The 15,557-nt window shown below is 52.8% G+C and overlaps 1 protein-coding gene across 7 annotated transcripts in view; it reads right to left on the reverse strand.

The window, feature by feature from the left end:
• Positions 1–100: 100 nt before the first annotated feature.
• Positions 101–15,557, reverse strand: part of SLC1A7 (solute carrier family 1 member 7) — a 78,018-nt gene continuing 62,561 nt past the window's right edge. For 3 of the 7 annotated variants that reach the window (XM_043575004.1, XM_043575001.1, XM_043575003.1), the window contains 8 exons: positions 12,773–12,815; positions 10,337–10,559; positions 6,411–6,510; positions 5,471–5,704; positions 3,314–3,508; positions 2,379–2,513; positions 1,831–1,933; positions 101–1,265 (listed from right to left, as the gene is read on the reverse strand). In XM_043575004.1, coding sequence (XP_043430939.1) covers positions 1,047–1,265; positions 1,831–1,933; positions 2,379–2,513; positions 3,314–3,508; positions 5,471–5,704; positions 6,411–6,510; positions 10,337–10,559; positions 12,773–12,815 — 1,252 coding nt within the window. In that variant the 3' untranslated portion in view covers positions 101–1,046. Of the gene's footprint in view, positions 1,285–1,829; positions 1,934–2,378; positions 2,611–3,313; positions 3,509–5,470; positions 5,705–6,410; positions 6,511–10,336; positions 10,560–12,772; positions 12,816–15,557 lie in introns of those variants that run through there. The other 4 variants (XM_043575002.1, XM_043575008.1, XM_043575006.1 and 1 more) reach the window with 4 other exon arrangements.

The following is a 15,557-nucleotide window of genomic DNA, read 5'->3' on the forward strand; positions in this document are numbered from 1 at the left end:
TGCCCCTCCCCTGCTCGCATTTCTTCCCTCCCCCCAACCTCAAAAATAAGTCAACATTAAAAAAAATGCTGGCCAGGGTATGGTCACCAAGCCCACAAAATTGAAAAACAAAACACCTTTATTTAGTTATCACTGAATTTGCGAACACAGAAAGGAGTAGAAAATCTAACACCACTTCATCACACAGGCTCATGGAGAGTGCTGACCCCAAGGCTCCATGGGCAGCTTGACTAAAACATCCCAGGCAAGCCTGCCTCCCCAGTCCTGGCTGGCCCACCTGTCCTGTGGGAGACTGGCCCAGATGTGTCCAAGGGCCCCTGCAGCTCTTCTGAGGCCATGCTGTCTCCACACGGGCTGAGCTTTGTGAGACATGACTGGTGAGACTGATGGGAGACGGGACAGGCTGTGGCACGTGGCAGGCAGCGGGCCTTGGCCTAGGGCTGGGCCATCCTCAGGGAGGGCTGTTTGTCTGAGGCCACGTGTTATGGGGCAGGGAGGGTGACCGGCCTGGGCAGGGACTCAGCTGGGGCAGAACCAGAACATGGCTGTATCTTCATAAACTGAAGGCAGTGGTGGCTGCTGAGCTCCTGCAGAGGGGCAGAGACCCTTGGCATCTGGCCCTGCAGGCCCCTGTCCTCCAGGAGAGAGTGGCCAGGGCCTGGAAGACTTGAGTTAGAGTCCTGGCCCTGACGTTACCTGCCCTGAGACCTGGGGCAAGTGTTTTCAGCTCACGGGGTCTCAACTCTGTGATCCAGAAAGTGGGACCATATAGCCCCTGCTGCCACCCTCATAGGTTAACACAGTGGAAATGTCATAGCTGGGGCCTTGGCTGTGCCAGGTCATAATTCTCCAGCTGGGGCTCCCACATGCAGTCTTTCCCTTTCTGAGACTCTATTGTCTGGCCTGTGGGGCGAATCCTGGCCTCTCAAGGGTGGGAGGAGTGTGTGAGCCTGGCTCCTGTCGAGTGCTCAGAAAAGTAGTGAGTTGAGATCCTGCCCTTGGCCCCTAGACCTGGAGGCCTCCCCTGGCCCCTGCAGCTCTGCAGGCTACACATTGGTCTCAAGCTCACTGATCTCAATGGTGCAGTGGTCCAGAGAGGTGGCAGCTGGTTCCTCGTCCTGCTCCACCTGGACAGGGATGTGGTGGGGACAGGCAGGGCCCAGGGTCAGCTCTGAGGCCTCCGCCACGCTCTTCACACAGCCATTCTGCTGGGTTGCCACGATCTCCTGGAGGCTCACTGGCTTGGTCTCGCGGGGCGGCAGTTTCTGGGGAGGGGAAACAGGCCTTGGTAGCAGCAGGAGGGAGTGAGGTTAGACACCAGGGAAGACTGAAAGAGCAAACCACGTGATTGGTTTTCCTACAGATGTGTTGTGGGACCTTGATATGTCACACACAGCCTCTCTGGGCTCCAGTTCCAATCTGTCCTGCTTCCTTTTGAGGTTGTCTTAGTGGAGAAGTCCAGTGAGGGAACTGGTGGGTCCCCTGCCTATCCACCCCAATGGGAGTGGGACAGCCTGTTACACATAGTTATTGCCACGAAGCCCTGTGCAGACGTACAAATGTTTGCATTGTTGTCGGCAGGATAGAGCGCACCCCCACACTAAGGTACAGGCTCCCTGAGGACAGGGTTTATCTTTCTTTGTTTGCCACTGCTCCTCCCACGATGACGAGTGCTCAACAGCTAGCTGCGAGAGGAATGGGTCACCCCGTGTCCAGATGAGGAGGCAGGGAGGGATTGGCAGAAGGCTGCCCAGCTGGTGAGAAGACCTGCACCCCCATCCCAGCTCCACCCTCCCAACGGCCAGGCTGGGAGGGAGGCACCGCTCTCACCTCCACGCCTGTGTCCTGAGCAAAGTCCTTCCGGCAGATGTGGGCCATGATCCCTGCCGCCAGCGCGTCACCCAGCACGTTAATCATGGTGCGAAAACGGTCCCTGGTGAGCCAAGGTGGGCAGTGAGTGGTGGGCACTATTTTTGGTAAGAGGAGCTGGCAGCAGGCAGGGCCCAGCCCAGCAGCACCTGCAGCCGGCAGCCAGGTTGGAGCCTGTGGCAAAGTGCCTTTTCGGTGCTCTCAAGCCTACTGCCCCTGCTCGGGCAAGGCCAAAGCAAGTTGATGCACGGCTGGATTCAGGAACATGTGGACTGTGCCCATGCTCAAAAGGGCCTGGGCTTGGTCTGATGCTCTGCTCTCACCCCCTTGAAATTCTTTATATTTTTGAACAAGGGTAGGCACATTTTCATTTTTAAAAACTGGGCCCCACAAAGGCTGGTGTCAGTGAGCAGGGCACCCCCACTGTGCCAAACCATGGCAGTTCTCCCGGCCCACCCTCAATGCCTGCTGCCTGGGGGATGAGGCAGGTAGGGGGCAAACCCACTCACAGAGCCCAGTCGACAGCGATGATGAGGGTGATGTCGTCAGTGGGAAGTCCCACGGAGGTGAGTACGATGACCATGGTGACGAGCCCAGCCTGGGGGATGCCAGCTGCCCCGATGCTGGCCGCTGTGGCCGTGATGCTGCAGGAGGGGCAGGGAGAGGAAGAGGAGGAGCAGGAGGGGCAGGCCTTGCTGTTGGAGCCCTGGCTCCAAGAAGGAGTCCAGAATGCCAGGGCCTCTGGGGACAGCCATATGGGGCAGGGGTTGTTAGGAATGCCACATCAGGAAATTCTCAGGGTGGGGGGCACGTCCCTGCTCAAGGTCCTGTGACTCCATGGGCCTCCATCTCTGGTCCCAGTGGAACCTCCTGAGGAGTTTGTAGAAGAGCATGTGCCTGGGGCCACTGCCTCTGTCAGGTTCCAAAAAGCTGACCAGAAATTCAGGTCGTCCACCTGCATGGCTCTGCCCAGCCTCCCACTGGGCCTGGTTCCTGGGGCCAGACTTGTGCTCTCAGGCTGGCACACAAGGCCTTCCCCACGGCCTCTGACCCTCACCCCAGCACCCTTCCCTCACCCCCAGCCACACTAGCAGTCACCCTTCCCCTGTCCCCTCATCCCACCCCTGGCCTCTGCTCACCCTCTGCCTGCCTTTAGCCCCCTCCCTGCCCTGCATGCCCAGACTGCAGGCCCTCCTCTGGACCTTAGTTCCCATCCTGCTCGGAGCTCCCCCTCTGCAGGGTGACACTGGGGAAGGAGCCCTGAGTCATAGAAGCCAGGCCACATCCCAGCACTAACTTGCCGTGTGGCTAGGAACAAACCCCTTGCCTCCTCTGCACTTCAGAGACCCCATCAGATCTGAGAGCTCAAGAATCCTGAAGGTCCTTCCGGTGCCCTCCTCTTCCCCGGCCAATCCACCCTGGGTATGGGGTGTCAGGTGTGTACCTGATGGTGATGATCTGGCCGAAGTCCAGCTCATAGTTGTTGACCTGGGCAATGAAGATGGCGGCCACAGCCTCGTAGAGCGCTGTCCCGTCCATGTTGATGGTGGCGCCCACGGGCAGCACAAAGCGGGCAATCCGCCGGTCAATGTGGTTGTTTTCCAGCAGGCACTTGAAGGTGATGGGCAGTGTGGCTGAGCTGTGGGCAGAGGGGCCAGCGCGTGCCTACCACTGTCTCCCAGGGTACTCCGGGGCTCTGGGCTGCCTGCGTGCCAGGGATGGGAAGCTCGCCCCCACCCCAGGCAGCCCACCCATCACGGGGGAGGACAGGCTGAAGGAGCTTTGAAAATGGTCTCAAATGGCATTCTTGGCAAGTGTGTGATCAGTGGCCCAGCCAGACCCGCCCAAGCCTAGGCCCCGGAGACCCCCCACCAGCCGCACGGGTCAGGAAAGGAGCCACCATCAGCAGAGCACCTACTATGCGCCAGGCATTGTGCTTTACACACGCTCTTATCTGACCCTCACAGCTTCCTGTGAGGGAGGGGTTTTGAGTCCATTTTACAGATGAAGAAACTGAAGCCCGGAGGGGAGGAGGGGCTGACCCAAAGTCATACCACTGTGCCAAGCATAAAGTGGCTAACAGTAGGGCTCTGGGGCCGGCCTTGCTGGATTTAGATTCCAGCCTCCTACTAGCCAAGTGGCTCTGGTGGGTTCCTTAACCTGTGTGTGCCTTAGTTTCCTTATCCCAAACAATACCTAGATTACAGAGCTATTAGGGTGATGATTCAACAAGAAAGCGCTTAGAGCAGTATCTGGCACATTGCAGGCAGTCAGTGGTAGCCACTACTGTCATTGTTACTGTCTCTGTTACTAGAGCTCCTGGTGGCCGTGCTGAGACTAAAACTCAGGTTGGTTTGGCCACAGTGCCCTTCCTTTCCCACAGGCCACTGCCTGGGGAGCCCACGTCCATTTTCCAGAGCCTGCGATGATCTCCCCAGATGTGCTGGGCCCGCGGCTGTGGTTTCTGCCAAGCAGGAGGTGGCCAAGGGCTGCTGACTCCAGCAGGGCTTGGCCTGTGGTATGGGAGCTGGCAGCCATTGGGACTTTGCCTTTCCTTTCCACCTCCTGGCTCTGCCCTGCGTGGAGGTTCCTGGACGAGGCTTCTGGGGCTTTTCCTCACTGGGGCCCTGCTCCTCCTAAGTTCTGTGTGAGGCACTTCTGCTGCCAAGGGTGGGGGCCCTCACTCCCATTTGACAGATTGGGAAGCTGAGGCCCAGAGAAGAGAAAGCAGTAAGGGCTGGAAGGGAGAACGAGGCTCTGAAGAGACATGGGCCTGAGCTCAGGCGAGTCCTCCACGTGGAGCTTGGACATATGCTGTGGGGAGAACCACCCTTTCTTCACAGAGTATGTAGAGCACTTTCTCCTCCTTGGTAGACAGACAGGTGGGTTTGCATGCCTCCAACTCTGCTTCTGCACTCAACTGTGGGCCGGGATCCTTGAGAGCAGATGCCACCTCATAGGCTAGCCTTTGTGCCCCTAGTGAGTTATCTCCACTAATTCCCATGCAACCCTTAGAGGCAGAGACCACCCTGATCCCCAAACTGCATATGAGGAAATTGGTGCCCAGGGAGGTTAAGTGACTTGCCCACAGCCACACAGCCAATGGACGGTGGAACCATGATTCAAATCCCCACTGGTGAGTTACACTGTCAAGGCTGGGACAGGGCATCCAGCCAGGATGTCCCCGCAGCCGTGGACAGGCCAAGACCCTAAACAACACAGGGCCTGACTCCAACGGGAGCACCGTATGGCAGCAAAAGGCAACAGCCATTGCAGATTCATCCCCCATCAGCTGTCCCGACCCCAAGATGTGTGGAAGCCACCGCCATGTGGACTGAGTGCACCTTAGGGATGCAGGCAGTTGGGGAGGGGAAGGCCTTAAGAGGCCATAAGGGCTTCCTGCCATTCAGGCCGGTGGGGCCTCAAGCAATGCATTTCAAAAATTGGTCTCATTTACCACTGTCCATAGCTACCCCCAAGTTTGTGAAGTGGGCCATACTGAACTTTCCATGGTTCTATGGCTATGGACAAGTGATGGCTGGACAGATGAACGGAGCTCAGCTGCCAGCATCACTCCACCCTGCCCGTCACCCAGGGCTACCTGGAGGAGGTGGCCAGTGCAATGAGCAGGGCCTGGAGGACGCCTCGGATAAAGACAATGGGGTTCTTTTTGGTGATGAAGAAGTAGAGCAGGGGCAGGATGAAGAGGCCATGGACCACCAGCCCACACACCACAGTGACCGCGTAGAAACCCAGCTTCTTTCTGACTGCTGTGGGGTCATCCATCTCCAGGATCTTGCCGGCGATGAGGAACACAATGCCAAAGGGGAAGTACCTGGGGGCAGGCGGCCAGTTCAGTGCCTGGCAGGCGAGGGTCCCGGGCAGTCCTGGCACGGCATCACTGCCCCCTGGCCGCCCGGGGATCCTGTGAGGACTGAATGGGACTCTGTACCAAGGTGCCCAGTACATGTGGCCTCATTAATACCACGACGCTCAACCAGTCCAACCCGCACAACCTCTGGCCTCCCTCCTTGCCTTCCCGTCCAGGTCTCTGAGGAGGGCCCCCGCCCTCAGCAGGCCCTCATTTCAGCCCAGCGGTGCCACAAACTTCATGCGTGACCCGGGCGGGCCTCTGCGTTTCCCCATCGAAACTGTACAAGGTCGGACTAGAAGATTCCTAAGGCCTGAGCTCTGAACCAAGGAGTGGCAGCTGGTTCTCACTTCCAGTGTTTCCCTTCTCCAAAAGCTAAGCTGATGAGACTCCATGGGATGGGGAAACTGGGCCAGGAGAGCAAGGCCACGCTTAGCTTGTAACTGTCCTCCAGTGGGCCTGATCGGGCCAGAAATGGCAGGCCCGGGGCTGGAACTAGACCTGGTCAGGGCTGGGCCGGGGGATGCAGGGCAGAATGTGGCCAGGGCTGAGCCTCCAGGGCAGGAAAGCAGTGGAAGGGGCCGTGGTATCCCTCCATCTTCCCAGGGCAGGGCTGAAAGGGGGTGGGGTGAAGGTGGAAGAGGACACTTCTGCCCCCAGTGAGGCTTACCACACAGCCACCGCCACAATCTTCATGACGGACTCATTGAGGCACTGGCAGAAGCTGACTAGAGGGGTCCCATTGTCCCCCATGCGGCCCAGCATGATGCCTGCAGGGGCAGAGACACACAAGCATGTCACAGAGGCCGCACACCGAGGCACAGGCACGCACCACAGTGGCATGTGCCAGCACACGCTGGCGGCCCAGCAGGGACAGACCTGCGCGCACATGTGGGCCTCGGGCCTTGGCTGAATTCCCAGCAGCCTTGGATCAAGCACAGTGCTTCCCTGCACCCTCTCCTCTCCTTCTCCTGGGCCTCTACTGCTGGACCAGGGCCCTCATCTCATCCTCCTCTCTAATCCATAAAAATGTTCCCTGCCAACCCCCCATGCAATGACTTCCTGAACACTCCCACCATAACCAAGATCCCCCCTGCTTCAGGCCCCGATTGATCTGACCTCTGTCAACACCTCCCACCTCCATCTGGCCCTGCTTTTCACCTCCTCACTATGCTCTGGCATCACTGGCCTCCTTTACGTTTCTAGAATACGTCAAGCTTTTCACTGCCTCAGGGCCCTCTCCCATGTAGGTCCTGGTGCCTGAAACCCTGGCCGCCCAGCTCCCCACATGGCCTGGAGGCCTGTCCCCCTCTCCCCTTGGCAAACTCTCCATTTATTCTTCTCTGTATCATGTCTTTCTGATCCCTTTATATCACTTATTACAACTTATAAGTGTTATTTTCCAGTTGTCTGTTATTATTTTTTTTTTTCTGTCTCCTCCAATAGAAGGTTAGCTCCATGAGGGAAAGAACTGTATCTCCTTAGCTGGCACGTTGTAGGTGCTCAACAATAATCACTGAATGAATGAACGAACAAATGAATGAATAATAAAGGCTTTCCCGGAGCCCCTGTCATTCTCTTACTTGGGGAGTGTTCGTGTGTGTACTATTCCCCAGGTGAGCTCTGTGCAGTTGGGCACCATCAGGCCACTCCTGAAACGGTGACAAGTGACAGCTGTCCCTTCTGGTGACACAAAAATGGAGAGCAAAACACACTCTGTGGCTGTCCTTAGAAAGCTTACCGGCAGTGTGCTTGGAGGGGCTCCTGACTCAGCCAGGGAGAAGCAGGGAAGGGATTTGAACCCTGGCTCATGTGACTCCAGAGAGAGGCTCTTTCCTGCCCCAGGAAGCCCTGAACTCACACTATCCGCAGAACAGCTACCACATGGTGATGGGATGACATGGGGGCCCTGCTGGTATGGGCGGGAGAGGCCCAAGTTGAAGGTGATACAACCTAGCCCTTGCCCATAGGGCCTGTGGAAGCCTGGCTGAGCTGAGACCCAGGTCCCCTGCCAGCTCTGTCCCTCCTCCCAGGCTATTCCCGCCCAAACCAGGAGACACATAAGGGCTCAGGCTGGCTGGGCACCTGTGTGCCGGGGACCCAGGGTCTGGTGGCAGGCCTCCTGCAACAGTCCCGGCCAATGGGGCCTTAGTATCAGCTGTGTCCCAACATCAGGGACAAGATGGGAAAGGAGGTTGTGTCGTGGGGACCCAAGAAAGCCGCATTTGGAGAAGCTGTGCAGGTGTGTCTGCTCACACTCAGATGTGGGCACACACAGATGCAGGTCCAAATGGAAGTGGACACACACAGGCATAGGCACGTGCTGACTTGGGCACACATACACGAACATATACACACTGACACATAGACAGTTACACACATCCAGGAAACAGTGAGTCAGAGGGTCTCAGGGTTTCTTTTGCTCTGCCAACAGAGGTCCTGTTTATATGTTCCCACCCCTAAGAGAGGCAGTGGCTGGGGAGGAGTGGGAATATCCAGTATTGGGGACTGATTGCCAGATGTGCTGTGAGAGCCTCCAAACACCGTTCTGGCACATGCTCGGGTCCCTGAGGCCCTAGCCCCTCTGCATGCCCGACATTTGGGCCAAGACGATTAGAGCTCCGTTACCCACCATGGTCAGTCCATTCCCAGCCATCTACCCATCTCTCCAGCAGGTTTTCCTGCGTGCCTGCTCTCTCCAGTCAGTGTGGTGGTCTGTGGGGATAAATGGGGAACAAGCCAGGCCCATCACTGCCTGCATGGAGCTTACACATGCTTCTGTGTAGACGCTAAACAGTTACAGAAACAGATAACTGCAATGTGGTCAAACGTTTAAGGAGTAACAAAGAGCACCTGAGCAGTCTGGGGGCGTTAGGAAGACTTTCCCGAGGACGTGATGCTTGCGAAGACCACAGTCCCCCTGCAAGGAGGGGAAGGTGCAGGGGGAGAGGAAGGGGCAGGGGCAGATCTTTGGAGAGGCACCTTCCTGGAACCGAAAGGCAGCATGGCTGGGGGAAGAGAGCAGGACCAGAGAAGCCGGGAGGCAGGCTGGTCAGATCACACAGAGCTCTGCAGGCCGTGTACAGAGTTCGGGACCCCTTTCCAAGTGCACTGGAGAGCCACTGCAGGACTTTGTGAGCCCGTGAGGAGGACACACCAGGACAGAGACCCTTCAGGAGGCTCTTGCAGAAACCAGGTGAATGGTGAACTGTGGTGGCCTCGAACTGTGATGCTGGCAGTGAGCAGAGGGAAATGTGGGCTCGGAGAGAAGTTTCGGAAGCAGACCTGACAGATTTGGATGCGGGCCAGGCAGAGGCAGAGGCAGAAAACAGCCCCCAGATTTCCTGCATGAGCAACCAGTAGGACAGTGAGAAGAAAACCTTGTGGACAAGTCAGAGAGGGAGGAGAGGCCCTCGCCAGGACCTTGGCCAGGGCGAAGAGGGAGGTAGATGCCAATTTTAGAATAAGACTCACAATGACCTTTGATAGCCTAGAAGGACAAGACAGGGACTGACCAGCTAGATTGTTCTGGATGGCTTGTCTCCAAGAAGGAAAAGAGGTGTGTGTGTGTGTGTGTGTGTGTGTATTGGTGATGGTGGTGAAGGCACTGTTGGCAGAGGCATAGCCATAGGTTTTGTGGGATCCGAAGCTTATACTATTTGGGGGTTCTCTTTAAGAAAAAGAATACTTTTGGGGCGCCTGGGTGGCGCAGTCGGTTAAGCGTCCGACTTCAGCCAGGTCACGATCTCTCGGTCCGTGAGTTCGAGCCCCGCGTCAGGCTCTGGGCTGATGGCTCGGAGCCTGGAGCCTGTTTCCGATTCTGTGTCTCCCTCTCTCTCTGCCCCTCCCCCGTTCATGCTCTGTCTCTCTCTGTCCCAAAAATAAAAATTAAAAAAAAAAAAAAAAAAAAAAAAAGAAAAAAAGAAAAAGAATACTTTTTTGTTTTGTTTTGTTTCGTTTCGTTTTGTTTTGTTGTTAAAAGGTACAGGAAGGCCTTTGCTAGTGAGGCCTCACCACTTCGTGGTGATAGCCTATGGTTGAAGGTCTTGGCAAGAAGAGTAGCAAAGGGGAGGGTGTGGTCAAGGAGGCCAACTGTGGGCCCTGAGAAATGACACACACTTGTCTGAGGACAGAGTTGACCAGTGGGGAGCCCCTGTGGTTGGAAATGGAAGGGAGAAATGAGGACTTTAATGAGACAGTGATGGATGACAGATTTTCAGGTTTTTCCTGTTCTTTATTGTAACCACCCCCCCACCCGCCACCCTGCCCTAGTATCCCCAGACCTCAGTAATATGGAACAGGCTGCTGGGAGGAAGCCTGAGGCATGGTCTTCTTTAAGGGAGAGGAAACTAGCACCCAGGAGTGGAGAATTCCAAGTGAGGAATGCCAGCTTCGACTGGCGTGGGGGAGGGCTGGAGACACCCTTTGGTAATGGAATAGGGACTTGAGCCACTCTACTGGGTAGGAAAGAAAGGAATCACCTGGAAGATGGGAGACTCCAGGTTATTTAGATTAGTGGATGCAGGTTGCAGAGAAGGGTAGATGCACGAAGGGACTGGCTCCCGGCCACTGCCAGGAAGGGGAGGAAGCACATACCCATGGTGGCAGAGAAGATGACGATGCCCAGCACGTTCATGCCATCGATGGTGTCAGGCTCTGACTTGTAAACAACCTCGGGTGGCGGGGTCAGGTCCAGGGCAAAGTTCTGAACATGAGAGCCGTTCTCTTCCTGGACCCCGTAGATGAGGATCTGCCGAGGAGGGGCCTCCTCTGATGCCATCTTGGGGGATTTGACAACGGGGGTGGTCTTGGTACGGTACTAGTGGGCGACACCCCAACCAGGAAGGAGTCAGGACCAAATATTGCTATCAATATCATCAACAACAATAATAGTATCTTGGAGGCACATTTGTATATAGTCGAGAACTATTTGATGGACGATAATCCTGTGAGGTAGGCAGGAGTATCATCAAGATTTTACCAAAAAGAAAACTGGGATTCTGTCATCCAAGTACGCCCTACCCAGCCATGCTTCTATTAGTCCCTTCCACCCTCTCCTTCCTTCTATGCATCATCACACCCATCTGGGATCCTCTCTAACCATCTCCTCTTCTACCCAGATAATTTTCTATTCACCCAACTATCCCTTCCAAACATCATTTTCCATCCACCTAATAGCCAGCCAGCCCTGCCTGCCACTGATGGAAACTTGGGCCTTCTATTTGAAAAGCTCAGGTTGCCCCAAGCCTTCTGGAGGAGAAGACGTCCCAGCTGCAAAGCCCTGAGCCTCCATGCTGTCTACCTTTCCTCCTCTGCCCCAGGGAATCCTCATTCCTCAGGCACTGGGAGTCCAAACAAGGGAAATTTCTAGCCTCCCAACACCACAGTATCAATAAGGTAAGCCTTCTGGGGCACAGGGTGGTGTGGAGAAACCAGTTAGGAAATATATGGGACCAGAAGTTTCTGTGCTTCAGTTTCTTCATCTGTAAAATGGGGGTCACAATACTATCTGGCTCGTTTGAATAAATGAGGCAACACACGTAAAGTGTTTACAGCAGTGCCTGGTGTATGGTGGCCTTATGTGGCCATTACTGCTGTTATTACTGCCACCACTACCGTCAGCATTCCAACATTGGACTTTCTGTGTTGGATGCCAGGGATACGAAGATGAACCAGACGTGAATTCTGCTCTGAGAGCTTTGGGGAGGGAGTAACTTACTTTGCTTCAGAGGATCAGACAGCTTCATAAAGAAGGGGATATTTGAGTTGGGTCTTGAAGGATGGGTAGGAGTTTGCCAAAAGAAAAAAGGGCATTCCAGGCAGGTATGAAGCAAAGGAACATTCACTCTTTCTCTCTCACACCTTCAATAATTTCCCGTCACTGTTGGAATAAAACCCAAACGCCCTGGCTTACCATTCAGGGCCCTTCACTATCTGGTTTATTTCGTAGATAAAGACCCAGGAGATTAGGAAAGATACAGAGATTAGCTCAAGATTTCACCACTCCTTATTTTGGAGCCTCCTATCCAACCCTCAACCTCCTCCTTTGTGTCCCCAGTCCCCAGTCCCCACTGCAGGGCCTAGCACAGGCAAGGGGGTCAGGAAATGCTCGCTGGATTGTCAACTAAGCAGCCAACATTTTACAAGGGGAAAAGCATTAGAAGTTATTAGAAGGGCAGACAAAAATTTGTGCACAAGGATATTTACCATAATTTCTAAAAATGGAAAAACTTTGAAAACAACCTAAAAGCCTACCAAAAGGGGGCATGGTAATAAACTATAGCCTGGCTTTATCACGGGCTCTTGTCTCACTGCAAATATTGTATTTTAAAGAAATGCTTAATAACCAGGGAAAATGCTCATGATGTAATGGGAGTGGGGAAAAGCAAGACACACACTGTCTATGCACCATTAACCTAATTTTATTTTTCTAAAGCATATTTATGCAGAGAAATAAGACTAAAAGTGTACCTTGGTGTTGCTTGGTGCTGGAACAAGAGATGATTTTATTTTCTTCTTCATATTTTTTAGTATTTTCCTAACATTTTACACTGAACATCGTTACTATTCTTATTACGGGGGGAAAGGATTCTTTTTAAAAAGAAACAGAAAACAGGCTTAGAAGCCAGACAGACCCGGGTTTTCCTACCAGCGCCATCATTTACTGGTGGTACAACCTTGGGCAGATCTTTTAATCCTTCTGTGCCTCAGTTTCCTCATCCGGGAGAGGGGCTGGCACACTGAGGGCAGGGTTACTGTGAGGACTGACTGAGACAGTGGGCGTGAGCATGGGTGTAAACCTAGAGCACAGTGGCTTCCCCCCACCCTTGTAAGTTCTCTTCTTCAGAAGCTGGAACTCAGGGCAGGGGTGTGGCCATGGGAGGCCGTGAGGATCCAGGTCTCCCCACCTGCCCTCCTCTCCAGCATCCGGCCCCCAGGAGGCAGGGAGACTTGCTGGGGAAACCTGTCCCTTCCCAGCCTGGCCCAGGCTGGTCCTGCCTGCCCTGCTCCATCGCTCTGGGATCCACTTACCTGTTTGAAAGTGGCTTCCACCAGGTTGGCTGGGAACATGTTCCTGGGAAGAGAGTCAGCAGTTGAAGAATTCCACAACCCAGCACAGGAGGGCCTGTGGGGTCATCTGAACACCCCGCTTGGCAGGCAAGGCTCTCCGTGACCTAGCCCCACCTCCCTCTCCAGTCTCATCTCTTCCCCACCCCCCAGTACTCAAAGCTCCAAAGGCAATTGCATCCAGTTCCCTAGAAACACTGCACACTTCTCCAGCAGCCGGCCCTTCGTCTACACTGTTCCTTCTGCCTAGAATGTCCTTCCTGCTTCTCTGGCTAACTCGTACTCCAATTAATCAGAGGCCAAGCCTTCTTTGATTGCTGGCTGACTCCGTGGGCCTTCCCTTGTGGATCACCTGTGCTCCAGCCTGCTGCAGCGTGGCAGCGGCTCAGGGGTCTGCCTCTCCCACAGATTAGGCCTCCTTGAAAACTCAGTTGTTCGTATCTTATCTGTGCTGCACAACACATGACTTGGCACATGAATGAGATCATAATTCTTGTTAACATTATTTTCATAAAGCTAAAGGAGGAGGGTGCTTGTCCTATCAGATATGAACACCTTCTGTAAAGATATAATTTTAAAGTGCAGTATTGGGGCACCTGGGTGGCTCAGTCAGTTAAGTGTCTGACCCTAGCTCAGGTCATGATCTCGTGGTCCGTGAGTTTGAGCCCCGCGTCGGGCTCTGTGCTGACCGCTCAGAGCGTGGAGCCTGCTTCGGATTCTGTTTCCTTCTCTCTCTGCCTCTCCCCTGTTCACACTGTCTCTCTCTCTTAAAGTGCAATATTGACACAGCTGTCAACAGAAAAACCAATAGAACAGAACCTATAGCCCAGAAACAGAACCATCTAAATATTTCATTAAAAAAAAAAAAAAGTGTATTCATTTTTTTTAAGTAATCTCTACACCCAATACGGGGCTTGAACCCACAACCCCAAGATTAAGAGTCCCACGCTCTTCCAACTGAGCCAGCCAGGTACCCCTAAGTACTTCATTTTTGATAAAAGTTGCTTCACAGATCAGTGAGGAAAGGAAGGATTTATTATAGAGCACTGTGTGGCCAATCGACTATTAAAAGAAAACAACAACTTAGAATCCCTATTTATACTTTGCGCCAAAATAAATTCCATATGGGTTAAAGAAATAAGAAATTAAAAAAACGAAAACATAAAAAGCTAGAAGAAAATATAGGTTAATATTTTTCAGATCTCAGAATATGGAAGGACCCTCTAAGAAGAAAATGAGCAATAAAAATATCAATAGATTTTACTACATAGAAATTAAGAATTAAGTGGGAGGGAGGGGAAAGTGGGGGATGGGCACTGAAGAGGGCACCTGTTGGGATGAGCACTGGGTGTTGTATGGAAACCAATTTGGCAATACATTTCATATTAAAAAAAAAAAGAAATCCACCACACACACACACACACACACACACACACAAAAGAATTTCTAGGGGCATCTGGGTGGCTCAGTCAGTTAAGCATCCAGCTCTTGATTTTGGCTTAGGTCACAACCTCATCATTCATGAGACCTTGCCCTGTGTGTGCTCCGTGCTGACTGTGGAGCCTGCTTAGGATTCTCTCCCTCCCTCTCCCTCTGCCCCTCCCGCTCTTGTGCACATGAACACGCACGCACTCTCTCAAAAAATAAATTCATTAATTAAAAAAATTTTTTTTAATTAAATTTTTTTTTTCAACGTTTATTTATTTTTGGGACAGAGACAGAGCATGAACGGGGGAGGGGCAGAGAGAGAGGGAGACACAGAATCGGAAACAGGCTCCAGGCTCTGAGCCATCAGCCCAGAGCCTGACGTGGGGCTCGAACTCACCGACCGTGAGATCGTGACCTGGCTGAAGTCGGACGCTCAACCGACTGCGCCACCCAGGCGCCCCTAAAAAAATTTTTTTAAAGAAAAGAAATTAAGAATTTCCTAAGAGCAACATGGTATCCTTGGTGGGATTCTGGGGCAGAAAAAAAAAGACATTCGTGGAAAATCGGTGAAATCCAAACACGGTCTACAATTTAGTTAATAGTGTTGTACTAATTTCATTTCTTAGTTTTGACATCTGTGCCATCATTCCATACTTTGCTGACTTCAGGGAAAACTGGGTGAAGGGTATGTTTGTAAGTTTTCTGTAAACTTACAATTATGCCAAAATAAAAGGTTAAATAAATTGAGAATTCTCTGAGACAGATTCACATAGAAATAGAATTATAAAGCAAATGACAAACTAGGGAAACTATGTGACCAAGTGTTATCATCCTAAATCTGTAGAGAGCTTTTACCAATCTTGTCTTTGTCTCCTCGTTCCTGTCTCTTCTCTCTTAGAACATCAGCTTCCTGGAAGGCAGAGATCTCTCTGTTTAATTCACTGCTGTGTCCCCAGCCACTGGAAGAGTGCCTGGCGCATAACAGGCCTTCAGCAAGTATTTGCTGCATAAATAATTTGACCGCAAAACTATTAATACCTCAACAGAAAAACGATCGAAAGTCATGACCAGGCAATTCACTTTGCAAGAGAAGGAACACGAGTAGCCCAAAAAAGCTTTTTAAAAATGCTCGACTTCATCAATAAATTAGACTTCCTTTTCGCCTATCAAGCTGGCAAAGGAATTTTGAATGACAATACTCTGTGCTGAGGAGGTTTGGTGACCCAGACACCCCCACATGTTTCTGGCAGCAACCTTTCTGTAAAGCGACTTGCAATTCCACCTGAGGGTCTGCAAACTATTACACCTTTGTCTTGACAAC

Source organism: Prionailurus bengalensis, chromosome C1 (genome assembly GCF_016509475.1).
Source record: "Prionailurus bengalensis isolate Pbe53 chromosome C1, Fcat_Pben_1.1_paternal_pri, whole genome shotgun sequence".
Taxonomy (NCBI): Eukaryota; Metazoa; Chordata; class Mammalia; order Carnivora; family Felidae; genus Prionailurus; species Prionailurus bengalensis.